We start from the raw sequence: 13,534 nt of genomic DNA on the forward strand, positions 1-13,534 counted from the left end.
GGTAATAAAGAAGCACTCAAAAGTAATGGAAAATACATTTAGTAAAAGTTATTTATTGGATTATTCCTGTTTTTCATTAGAATTACAGATCAGTAATACTGCAAATGAATCCAGTAAAGGAAACAATGAGAGAGAAGAAAGAGATGAACCAGAGAGAAAAAAATGTTAGCTTTAAAATATGGCACAAATGTGTAACAGTCTACATAGAGGCCCACTGTACCACTAAAAAGGAAATCAACACATAGCCATAGCAACGGATGGTTTGGAATTGACCATGACAGCATACATGTAGTATTAGTGTAGGACAGAGCAGTGCTTTACAGATAAAACATTCAGTATATGGCACAATGCTGATGACCCTTCACCAAAACAACTCCCCCATGTCTGATAACACACACACACACACACAGAGTACGATTACAATACCAACAGCAACCATAAAACCCCTCCAGGTTGTCTTGATAGCCAGTAGGCTATGTAAAAAGCATAGCTGGCTCTTAGACACAAAGTACAGATATGAAAAAGTCACACTCCCTGTCATGCACACTCAGACCCACACACACACAAACAAAAAACATACATACACTGTCTTTTAGGTGAGAATTCCATGTCCAGTAAGTTGTTTTGAAAACATACTCAAACACTGAATGAGCACACAATAATAAATAAACACTATGTTACGTGTCAACCAATGAGGGCATCTCATCAGTATTATCATTAAAATCAACATTACAATTCAATTTGTTTCTTAAAAGTTTTTCCTTAGTGATTACATCATGAATTAGATTCTGTGACTGTTAATTTCTAATGGACACCACTTGTGTGCTTGTGCTTGTGCTTGTGCTTGTGTATGAATAGGTGCATGCATGTATGTTAGAGAGTGTGGTCTGAGGCTAAGGCATAGAGCAGTGAAAGCCATACAGCATACATACAGGCTACAGTTACAACTCATTTGTAACTATTTTTCATCTTTTTAATTGCAACTGCCTTGTTATTGCAGTTGATATCCTTCCATCTTTCTACTCTTGCTTTCTTCCATACACACTTTCCAACCTGAAGTTCATTATTCAACTGAGCAAGCTCCAGAAAGACTTCATCTCCCATGATGCCTTGATTTAGAGATTATATTGGTTTTGGCTCAGTCTCGTTCCCTAAGGGCTCTAAGGATGTAGTTCTCTCTTTCTAGCTGAGCGTTCCTCTCTGATAGTTCCTTAATCTGCTCCCTCAGAACCTCCACCTCTTCTCGCACAGCTAACATCAGATGAGTTTTAACCAGGTCCTATAAAACAAAGACATATTGCAAATAAACAAAGTAAACAGCAAACATCAATCTTAAACAGAAAATATACAACACTCTTATTAAAAGTTGTAATAAGGTGACACAAACACCCACATGCACACAATCCCAACCAACATTTACTAAGTCAGGGCCTAAGGTCTGTAGTGAGACAATGACACAGCAATATAAACACATATACATAAACATAGACATGAACATAATCTCACCATAGCTTGCTCAATCTTGTTGTCGATGGCAATCATGCTGCTGTTGGACCCACTGAAAAACCCAAACAGATAAGATCACTGATACTCATCAAAGGCACTTACCTTACCTGTGTGTACAACATGTAATAATGTATAACAGCATAGAGATTACGGTATTGTTATTTTTTGACAGAACAACACAACAAACACATAGGCCCCTCTTTATAAAGTGGAATTTCTAACTAGACACATATAAAGGACTGTGTGAGCATCATATAATGGTGTGTAAAGGGATGGATTCACAAAATCATAACTGAACACCCTTTAGAGTATGGTGTTATTTTCAGATTGTTTACAGCTACAAGCTCTACAGACATTCGCAGACCTTTGTATTTATGTACATGTAAACTTTGTCTGTCCATAGATGATGCTACAGAACTTGAAAAGTTACAAGATTAATGTATTTGAAGAACACTTTATATAAAAGCACTATGAACTTTATAGATCCCATTTTTGCCCTGTGCAAAAAAAATAAACCACCAGAATGGAGAGACTGGCACTGTTCAGTGTGAGTGGAAAACAAATGGGGGACAAAGCTCTGAAGTGTACGTGCGTTACACACACACACACACACACACACACACTACACTGAGAACAGAGCCATGTGTATGACACAGATGTTATTGTTCTGAAAAGCGGTAGCCTGCTGAGCACATGGTTCACATTACTAGGGCCTATTCCTGATGTAAACACCCACACACACACACACACACACACCAAAAGCATAATGAGTTTCAATGACAAGGAACACACACAGCTGTGCACAGATAAATGCAGACACACACAGTTTGATCCCATATACCCTATACAACCTAAGCTCTGTTGGTAAGTGTACCTGCGGCAGAAGAACAGCAGTGAGAGATAGGCAGCCTCAGAGCGGCGCAATCCTGGCAGATTTGGAACGTCTAATTTAGGCTTAAAACTGGAGGAGTGAGAGGAAGCCCCCTTTACACCTCTACATCCACCATCTACAACAGCTGATGCTCCAGATGCAGAGGGATTTGCAGGATTGTATGGCCGAGATAAGGTGCTTTGAGTTGGGTAGAAAGAAATGGAGGTACCACCTGCTGGATTTGGACTGTCACAGGGTTTAGCAATTTGTGTTTGCCTGAGACAAGCAATACCAGAATTGTTGCTTCTTCCAGTCTCACCAGGGGAGGACATGTGGCTGTGCCCTGGGAGGGGAGATTTATTTGAAGAGGAGTGTAAGACTTCTCCTGAGCCACTGGCCAGGGCTTGATTGCTCATCAAAGATGTATGAGCGTGTAGCTGGATTGGGTGTGGGGGACCAGCAGCAGTTGCCACAGAGTGGCTAACAGTAGCCCCTGTGATGGGACCAACAGCAGTCCCTGTAGTGGGGACAGCACTAGTCCCTTTGGCAGGGCCAGCAAAGGTTTCTAAAGTGGAGTCAACAGAAGGCTTGGTCATGGAGCAAACAGTGCTTCCTAAGTCACAGCTAACAGTGGGTTTGGTCTCTATAACACAGCACATATTGGGCCCTGAGCTGGAGGTCGACTTGGACCCAGAGGTGGTACCGGCAGTGGTGGAGCCTGGTTTGGTTACTGTGGAGGAGAAAGCAGTAGGCCCTAATACAGAGCTAGCAGTAAACTCAGTTCTATAGCTGGATATGGATCTAGTGGTAGGGATTTGAATGACTCCTGAGTTCCAAGAATATCTGTCTGAAAGGCAGTCTTTAGAATTGGCACTGGTCCCTGTGAGGGAACTCATGGCAGGTCCTTTGGAAGAGGTGGCTTTAGGCCTAATGGTGCAGCTGGCACAGTCAGTCCTGGCTCCTGCTGTTGGGCTAACTGTAAGTCCGCTACTGCAGTTTGATGTAGAAAGCCTTTCAGATTTTGGTTTGTCTACATCGAGTAACGTCTTGCAGCTGACTGTCTCTCTCATCTGCTCAGATAAATCTGCTTGAAGGCTCTTCTTTTCAATAGAATCCAGGCGCCCAATTGGCCAGGAGTCACGAACTCTGACTCTTGGGACTCCTTTACCTCTGCCCTCTCTCCTCTTCACACCTTCTTTTCCTACCTCTTTCCCAAATCTGTCTTCCTCTCTAAGGTGCTGGAGTGAACGAGGAAGAGGAGGAGTAGGAGGAGGTCTGGACCAGACCTTTGAGGTGTGGCCTGGCCCATGAATGGTGAGTGACTCAGGAGTGGATGGACCTGAGAGACATGTTAGTCTTTTATGGGAAGTAGGGGAGGAGGTGGAGCAGACATGTGTCTTAACAGAGCTAGGGGAAGAGCTAATTTTGGGGCAAGAAGTAGTTACGGGGCAAATGCACTGAGACCCAGATTTTGAGGGGAGAGAGGGAGAGACAGAAGCTGATGAATGAGCTGCAGAGACAGATGACGGAAGTGAAGAAGAAGAAAGAGATGGGGGTAAGGAGACAGGACGAGGCTGGCGGCGGGTCTCAAAGGCTGAGACAATCTTTCGCACACTACCAAACATCACAGTGTTCTGCTGAATCACTTGCACAAAGGAAATAGGAGATTACAATCAAAGGAAGTTCAAAGCATCGACTAACCTCAGATGTCTGAACCACTACACTTACTCACTGTGTCATATAGAAAGTATTTCCATTAACCTCTTTTAAGGTTGATCTTAAGGAATCCAGATGCACACAAAATGGTGGTCACTTCCTAAGCACTGCACTGTGGCAAGCATTAGTCAAAAGCAAGCCCTTAAAGGCTCAAAGCAGTGAGTAAATGATTTACGATTTTCAGACAGAAAGCGCAAGTTTCACACAGGAAACATAACAAAGCTTATTCAACTTCTAGTCTTCTGTTGGTAAGGACACTGGATTGGTGCACAGGCAGAATGCACAGAGGATACAAGAGATAAAGATAAAGAAAAAGACAAAGGGAGTGCAAAGTCCTGGGACAAAGCAAGACAAGCTAAAACGGTCTTAAATCAGCAACAGAGAAAGGTACAGGGCTATGATATGGTCTTGTCAGATGTAGTAATGCAAAACTTTAAGAGTCCTCCGATCCAGTTCTGGTCTACACAACCAAACATGGTCAACTCCTGGTCCAAAATGGACCTGCATTTGGTAATCTTGATCACAAGATGTCCATATCGCTTTGTCTCCTCAAATCCAACATTCCAATATAATCCTCATAATCAGGCCAATCCACATTGCAGTAGCACTGTGAGCTAATTCCCAGAGGGTGAGTGAGAGATTAGCATAATCTGAGGGGAGTAAAGTTCCTCTGTTTCCCGGTGAGTACAGCCAGTAATTCTTAATAATCCCACTACAGGTCTTCAGTTCATGACTACCTTCTGGGCAAAACAGAAATCAAAATTGCCTTGGCTAAACGTCACCTCTGTGTTGATGTCGGCCTGCATGGTCGCTGTCTTTTTGTGGAAAAAAAACTGAAGAGGCAACTATGCTTCTTTGGTGGAACACCATTTCGGTATCTACTCTGATCGCTATAATGGTTGTCTTGGAGGCAAGTAAACTGTCTGTATTTTTGAGAAAGTATTTGTCTCAAAATGTATTAGCATTTTCACTCAGCCTTCCACCCACAGTCAGTACAGCCAGACACAGTCTCCTCACACACTCAGACACACAAGCAAAAAAATAGCAAAAACACTAGACAGGCCACCAGTGTGATAGGCTAACACTCGCATCCTTTCATTCCTTTACCCACCTACCCCCTTTCTCAGCCAATGAGAGGTGCTGCTGACATTCTCTGCCCACCTACTCTTCTTGTGTATGTTAAAAAACCTTACCCAGCATTCCATAGTCTACCCACATTCAATTGCTTACTACTGAAAACATGTGATCTGGAACATTTAACAGTTGGTAAGCTTAACCATCAACAAATAAACTGATCCCAGATCAGAACAGAAATGGACAAATAATCAGTACCAGGTTGGACACCCACAAAATGGGTATAGATGAACCAACTGTACACACAACTTTTGTGTGAGTATTTTAAAATGTGAAAGTGTAAAAGGAGAAACAATAGCAAAAAAAACTGTTAGGACACTGCCTTATTTTCCTGAAACAAAGAACCTGCCATACTCATTCACTGGCTGATTGTTGAGATGGAAACTGAGACATGTGTTCAAAAAAACTCATCAGGTCAGATTTAGAGTCAAGGTATCACAGCCCTTGAGAAAATTAGTGAACTCTTACACAAATCTCAATCCCTTACACAATTTCTTGCGTTAAGATGTAGTATGCAAAGGTTAAAAATCACTAGTAAAATGACTCCAACAGATACACAGGCTCAGACACACACACACACACACTTATACAAGCAGTGAGAACTCTGGAGTCCTGTTTGATCCCATAAATATTGACAAGACGGATAAGATATTAACATAACAGAGCCATGTGCCAGATAACGCTGAGATTCACACACATTTTCAAAAAGGTGGGCTCACACACATACAGACACGCACATACAGACAGAGACACACACATGCCCCTACACATGCTTTGTTCTCTCTGGTGTGGTTCTGTGTACTAAACACTGACCTTTTGTGTGCAATGCTAATGCCAGTATGCGTCTAATCTGAGTAAGGAGAAGAAAAGTTCAGCTGCTTTTCTCTGTCTCTTTCTTCCTTCTTTTCCACTCTCTCTCATAAACACACGGCCATTAGCCTGTCAACCATCATAAGCCAACACAGAAAGCCAAAACCACTTCGAAAACCTTACCAGGAATTTAACTCACTTCACCACTGTGTCACACACACCCACACACACCCACACACACATAGAGTCTCTACCACCTCTGTTCCTTCACTTCCTGTATCCCTGCCCCCATTCTGCTCTCCTCTCCTCTCTTTCCCTCTGCTGCCCTGTTTTCTCTCACTCCTCTCCTCTCTTCCCTTATGAATAGAGCCTCTATTTCTCCTCTCATACTGCTTTTAATCCACTGCTGAGAGAGAAAGAGAGAGAGAGGGAACAGGCAGACAAAGACAGAAATAAGTACAAATATGTGCATACATAAAGAAAGAGGCAGAAAGAGAATAACTGGAGAGGAAAAGATGAAAGATATGGATGTGGGAGAGAACAACTTGTGTCAAGGATAGCATGTGTCAATCTACAGGCGCAGCTGCATTTGTGAGTTGATGTATTCAGATTTGATATAAGGGCTTATTTGTTGGCATTAAAACATTGGACATTCTACATGTGAATATATGTTGAATACACACATAAGTGTGTGTGTGTGTGTGTGTGTGTGTGTGTGTGTGTGCATGCATGCGTGCGTGTATGTGTATGTGAGTGTGAGTGTGAGAGTGTGATTGTGTGTGTTGTATTGTTGAGGCATTTGGGCCCTTTCTGTGACAGTGCACACTACTTTGTGAAGCTCAGAGAGAGAGCTTAGGGAGCCTCTGGCCCACAGCCAGCATGGCCTCCAGCAGAGTGACAGTTTCAGTCAGGCCCTATTCTAGCCTGGGGTCCAAAAATGTGACTGTGCTCATCTCTAGCTCTAAATATGGAGCAGCAATAACCAAGCAGAGGTCAACGCGAGGAGTAACAGGCCGAAGAAGAGAAGAGAAATAGAGGAAGCATGAACAGTAAGATGAAAGATGAAGAAAAGGGAAGAAGATATTAAACAGAAGAGGGAGGTAGGGGGTAGAAGTATAAGGAACCATAGATTTGACAGAAAAATGGGAAGAAAAGGGAAAGAGAAGAGAATTTAAAGTGACACACTGAGACGGGAAGACAAGAAAAAAAGAGAGGGAAAAAAAAAACGATGAGGAATGGCTATGTTCAGTCTGACTGTACCCAGCTTTAGAGAGATTACTAAGAGAGCGGTCCAAACCACTGCTTTCCATTCATGCACAGCTTTCCTCACAAGGCAATGCTAAACCCGAGCCCCTCCCTCAGTATGTGCTAAACTAGACCTCAGATCTATGTCAACCACATATCTAAACCTCATCTCACCCCCTACCAAAGCTGCTTGTGTAGGCATGACTATATAAAGGATCCATCTTCGCACAGCCAACTTTGAATCGCCATTTAACACATTTCTGTTACCGTACTAAAGACATAACACAATTCCAAAAGATCACCAAATGTGAAGGGTCAGATGTGTCAAGTGAACACCAACCCTGGCACCCAAACACTCACCCAAAATCTCCTGTTATTATACATAAAAGTCGGAAATTGTTGTTCCCATCTGAGTAGAAAGAATGAAACTGAGATGACTGTATCAACACACTGACAGCTAATATGTACATACTGAGAGGGTAGAGCACTAAGGTTTTGATAAAGGAGCACATTCCCAGTTGTCAACAGTCTAATTGCTGCTGGTTATTGCCTGTAACAACAACACTGTGTTAGTGATTTACAGACATGCCCTTCTTCCAGTGTAGAAATGTGATAATTAACAGGCAAGAGTAAAAAAAAATTCCTGGGCTTAGGCTACAAGAACTTCAACCACAATTGCCCTCTATCCTACCCCACTACATCAATCAAAATCATGGTAGAAACAGCAAAACCACTGTCTCTCATTCTTGTGACAGCGGTATATCAATTTTTTCACAATATGAAGTCAAGATTTGTTTCCATTAACGCGCTACATATTTGATGATAATGTTTTCCCAGAGTGAGAGATTGCTGACTATGTTGAGCTGTTGCTTATTGTTGTTTACCTAGATGTTTCTGATCTACAGATGTTTTTTTCTCGAAGTAACTATCTAAATTTGCCCAAAATGATCCTTATTCCAGGGTACACTATGAACTGTGCAATATGTCTGAAACATATCCCCTTTACTCATTGCCCAAACAGCATTTGTAATGGCTCCTGCAAACTAAATACGTCTTTTTAGTAAGTACTGAAGAACCTCTTAAGTCTTTTTAAACCACTGTATCCCAAATCCAGTCCTGGAAGGTTCTCAGATCAATCAGTGGAGCCTAACAGACTTAAGACCACACACATCTGTTTCCCAAGTGAAAAACAAGCCACTAATTATGAGGTGAGGGCTAAAAGTAGCAGGACTCTGGCCCTGCGGGACTGGATTTGCGGAACCCTGCTTTAAACTGTTTCCAGGCAGAGACAATGTCAGTTTGGCCACTCTTAACTTGATAACCCTACCAAGTCATAAGCACCCTCTTACATAACCTCTTACTTCATAATTTCAAGCTTCGGCTACACTTCCTGTCCCTGTCACACACACAGACCAACAGTGGAACAGAATTAGTGCTAATCCAAACTAAGCTAGGTGTTAATCAACTCCTCTGGCTCACCTCTCATCGCCCACCAGTTCAAATGCACTTCCTACCCCCAGCATGGACTGGGCCAGCGCCAGGGCTGAGGGTGTCTGAATGGGCGTCAGGCTAGGGTGGAACGGTCCATCTCTGCCCATATGGGGGCCAGGGGAAGTAGGCTGTGATCTCGTGGCACGTAGCTGAGAGGAGACATGCGGTAATAAACAGTGAGAGATTGCTGAATGGCGAATCAGTGGCGAGGCCCTTATACACTTTACTCTTTCTTTGCGGAGACTTAAATGGAAAAAATACTACTTGAATTGTTCACTAACATTTCAGTCTCCTGACGGCACAATACTTGTGTAATAGTTGTGTAACACTGCAGTGTAGCTGGAGAAAGCAGGAGTGGCCTTTACTGAACTAAAAGTGCTAGAAATATGAATCAGAAAAAATCTGTTTAACATTAGTTAAATCACAAAAAAAACTGTAAGTCATCTTTTAACTCTAGAATGAAACAAAAAAGCCTTCCATTCCATGCCATATTCTGAAATTCTTCTATGGGCATGTTTAAATGTACTACGGTATATTTTAGTAATTGTGAGCGTGTGTTTGAGACAAGTTGGATTTACATGTTACTGTTTAGGACATTTTAACTCTTTAAATGATCACCATCCTAATATGTGTGTGTGTTTGAATGCAAGTCATTGCAATTGCATAGAAGTCATACTTACTTTGGCCCCAGGCTCTGTGTCCAGGCGTAGGGGTGGGGGTATGTTCCTGGTGCGAGTTGTGCTTGGTGTATTTTGGGGGGAGGGGAAATGTTGTGACTCATAGGTAGGTGAAGGAGGGCCACTGTGTGAGGTCTCAGTCCTACAGTGTGCCAACAGGTGAGTGGTGCCCTGTGAGTGTACCATGTGACCTGCTCTCAAAGCCCGCATATGACCCAGCGGCTTCAGAGCAGCCCCACCCACCGTCCCTTCAGCCCCACCTAGTCCCACAGTCTCTAGGGACTCCAATGAGTGGGCATGCCTCATACTGTCAATCACACGCCTGAGTCCACGTTCCTCCATCTCCCGCTCCATGACATCCACGCAAGTCCAGCGGCCCCGCTTGTAAGGTTCACCCAATCCTTGGCCAAGACGTACCACTCGGAACCGTGATGCCCCTCCCCCAGAACCACCTTGCTCCAATGAGCTCTGTTTCCTTATAGTGACAGGCGTATTTGGTTGGCTGGAGCTTCCATGCGTCTGAAGGCTGGGACTTAGGGTGGGAGAAAAAGCTGGGCCATTAGACACAGTTGATGTTGGCGTGATTTGGTCTACAGAGCCCCTCCCTTGAACAGGCTGTCTGTGTGGTAGGGAGGGAGAGGGTGTGGAACTCTGACCCCCATTACTGAGCAATGGGGAGGCACTCGTTTCTGTACTTAAAGGCCCTTTCTGGCTGGGACTCTCTCCCACCCCATGAGTGTACTCTGATGTAACACTGGTGATCCGGAAACCACTCTTTTTCTTTCCTCCGCTCATCTTAGACTTTGTGTATTTTTGTGTGTGTCTGTCAGAGTTTTGCCAAGTCACTTGAGGTCACATCTTAGTCCAGCATCTCTCACAAACACACTCATTATACCCTAAAACGCAAACCCTCATATGCAGAGAAAAAAAAAGTTAAAAAACAAAAACCATTTAAAAAGGTAAAATAAGCATAGAATATTTAGAGTTCAGTCCATCCTAGAACGAAAAATCGAGAGAAAGGGCGAAGTATTTTCATCCAAAAACTCTCGGCGGCGCATCTGGTTACACTCTTGCAGATCAGACACACTGAGACGCTCCCAGTCCTCAGGTGAACCCACACACATGCGACCCTCACTCCAAAAGCTTGCCAACAATCTCTGAAATAAAACCAGAGACTCAAATAATTTACTCTGTCCGTGTATTAAAGTCAAATTAACTCCGTCTCACTCGGCTTAAAGTTCTGTGCAAATAGTTCAAGCTATCTTCGGAAAAGGAACAGACTGGCTCCCCATGTATTGCGCAAGGATCACTTGGCGGCAGACGACGAACACTACCGTTTCCTTTCCCGTAGCCTTCTCGGTATTTATAGACGCAATCTGTGATAGTGCGATTGCGTTTAACTATTCATCATAGGGTATGAGAGGATTAATTTAGACTTTTGTTCGTTCAATTACAGTAAACGAAACCCTACTAGCTCTCTTGGTCTTGTAAAATAGTAGGAATATTTGCAGGGCAAACCGTTTTTTCCCTCAGCCGAATCCAAACCACTATCTTAGTTCATGACACGTATGGCAATAAAGTGATAGGTCGGCTCCCCCCTCCGAACCTACGAGATGACGAAGTCGGTAAACTTAAGGAAGTCTGTAGGATCACCCCACTGAGGACGTATGAAGCTGTTATAATTTAAGGAAAACTGCACATGGTCAAAAGGATTATTTGACAAATTGTTCTCTAAACATAAGGATGCTGAGTTATCCCAACCAGACACAGTAGGCTATCCCTGCAGACAAATGTACTTGATGTCACATAAATCATTTAAAATGTGCGAACTCGTAGACAGGTTGTAGACTGACGACTAAACCTATAGCTTAACACATCTGTATCATGATTTTTGTGGTTTAAACAGTAAAGAATTTGTGTGAAATACTGTTTTCCCGACATATGTTGCAATTATACTTCTCAGACCTTAGAAGCACAGAACATGGCGCAAGGCTGTGTTAGGCCAGTATACTAGATATGAAACAATGTACGCAAAGGCTTGCCCGATTGGGTTAGGGTAGGCCTAACATTGCCAGTTTTAGCACTGGCATCAGTTCTGTGGTCTGAAAACGATTTCATGGCAGTTGAGACACAATGACGTCATGCATTCAAACTCACCAGTGACTTGAACGGGTTCCTCCACGCACACACACACACATGGCATTCTATGCCGTCTTTAAACAATCCCTTCAGGCAGTTGTTGTGAATGTGACATGTCACTAAATTGCTCAACTTCCCTTGCGTTGCAAGCTTTACATTCTGTAATGCAGATCAATTTTCTCTGTCTTGCTTTTCTATAAGACCGTGTTGTCAAAGAAAAACAAGTTTAAAAGAATTCACACGTCACCTTCATTGGCTGATTTGTGCCATCAACCAGTAAGGATAATTACGGAATGAGATGCAAACAGACAGAAACAAAAAAACAACAGGAGCTGCATAAAACTAGCCTCTCTAAGCAGGGGATCAGTTTTAGAGCAAACAAACAACAAATTATTCTAATATGCCCATGACAAACTCATGCGAACCAACAGATCTGGAAATGGTCCAACACATCTGTTGTGGTTGGGTCATGATGCAAATAACGTTTGTCACACTTGATAAGATAGCAGAGAAAATCCGTTCACTCTTCGACACTTGAATTAGTGCTCGATGGAAAAAAATTGAGCAACTCAAAGAAAGCTGTGTCTTGACAAGACGCCGAGTTTTCCTTAGTTTAGTAAAATGTGCAGTGTGATTGGACCGACACCCTCTCGGTTAGTTTTCCACTGCAATTGAAGATCCACACCCGATTCGTCAAACAGTTGACAAATAAGTCAAGAAGGACAATAAAATATTTTGCTAGTACTCATCCAATAGAAATTAAGACGGCAGACTTGTCAGTTCTTGAGACGACAGAGCTCACATCATGGTCGTACGTAGCTTTTCTTCTTTGTATCAGCGTATTCCTTTTCCTACGTGTTTCTTTCCATTTTACCTCCCGATATCTGTATTCGACAGGAGCACACCTGGAGTGGGATCTAGATTTACATGTTTATTTTTCTTTTACGAAACTGTTGACAACTTTTTCGAAACGCGGAAGTTCCGCCCCCACGCGTAGTTAGCATAGATTTGGCGTATAGGCGTGCGCTTTTAGTGGGACAGGGCAGTGCTAAAAGGGGGATACTTGAATGATTTGGATGTACGGAACTAATAAGTAACAAAATTACCCTACTTTTCTAATGCGTACATCAAATGACTAATTGTTATTTATTTCTATCTGCACAAGATAACTTAATGTCATGAAATAAAATTTGTATATCGGAAAATGTTTGAAGAAATAAAAAAAAAGCGGAGTTCCGGACACAGCGACAGGAACCCCCCCCCCCCCCCCCCACACACACACACACACCAAATACAGTAACTACAGGGCAGTAATTTGACAGTAAGCTTTTGTTAAGTGCGCGAACAATTGAATAACCGCAAAACAAAACTTTCAAACTGGTGACGTTTCTCCCCACCTGGATACATTATCACATAATAAGCATAATTAAATAACTCTAAGCCTCAGTAGTATGACATATTGTATGTGATTCACTATCAAGGGCATGAAAAGCATTGACAATTGACAAAAACTTAACGCCACATAACACCTTGTACGCTTCCCACAGTTTGTAATAAAAGATAATAAAACGAAAATTGACATTCCATACTCTGATTATGGACAACATAAAAATATGAGGCAGCAGCATTCGGTATACTAATGTTTGGTATGCTCAATAGCATTGAATGCGGGAGCCATCTGCTGGTAACATGTAATGTCCTGTCCCGGTCTCGCTCATAAAGGCGTGGGAATCCTTCCACTTCTTGTTGTATAGCTGTAATTATAGCCTTCTTTGACGTTATTTTCCTGTAATATCTATTCACAAAAGACCTTTAGCAGCGTCATTCAGATTACATTCGTGCCCAATTCAGTCACGGAGCCCTAAGAGTTGTCTAAGGCATAAATTATAGTCTTTATCGCCATCCAGTGACTGTCTGGAGATACAACATACCTAACTACAACATC

The 13,534-nt window shown here is 42.6% G+C and overlaps 1 protein-coding gene across 1 annotated transcript; it reads right to left on the reverse strand.

The window, feature by feature from the left end:
* Positions 1-62: 62 nt before the first annotated feature.
* Positions 63-12,492, reverse strand: tsc22d4 (TSC22 domain family member 4). Its single transcript, XM_030776000.1, has 4 exons — positions 9,454-12,492; positions 8,762-8,922; positions 1,507-1,558; positions 63-1,279 (listed from the first exon to the last, which is right to left on the reverse strand). Exons 1-4 carry the CDS (start codon positions 10,243-10,245, stop codon positions 1,139-1,141), a joined length of 1,146 nt encoding a protein of 381 aa, XP_030631860.1. The 5' UTR covers positions 10,246-12,492; the 3' UTR covers positions 63-1,138.
* Between the last annotated feature and the right edge of the window lie 1,042 nt (positions 12,493-13,534).

This window comes from Chanos chanos, chromosome 5 (genome assembly GCF_902362185.1).
Source record: "Chanos chanos chromosome 5, fChaCha1.1, whole genome shotgun sequence".
Classification (NCBI taxonomy): Eukaryota; Metazoa; Chordata; class Actinopteri; order Gonorynchiformes; family Chanidae; genus Chanos; species Chanos chanos.

Bases quoted from the DNA above. Each gene is read 5' to 3' on its own strand.
- tsc22d4 (XM_030776000.1), bottom strand. From the start codon at position 10,245: ATGAGCGGAGGAAAGAAAAAGAGTGGTTTCCGGATCACCAGTGTTACA. The intron at 8,923-9,453 runs GTAAGTATGACT...GTCTCCTCTCAG, and splicing joins ACACAGAGCCTGGGGCCAAA to CTACGTGCCACGAGATCACA. The intron at 1,280-1,506 runs GTGAGATTATGT...TTTGTTTTATAG, and splicing joins ACAAGATTGAGCAAGCTATG to GACCTGGTTAAAACTCATCT.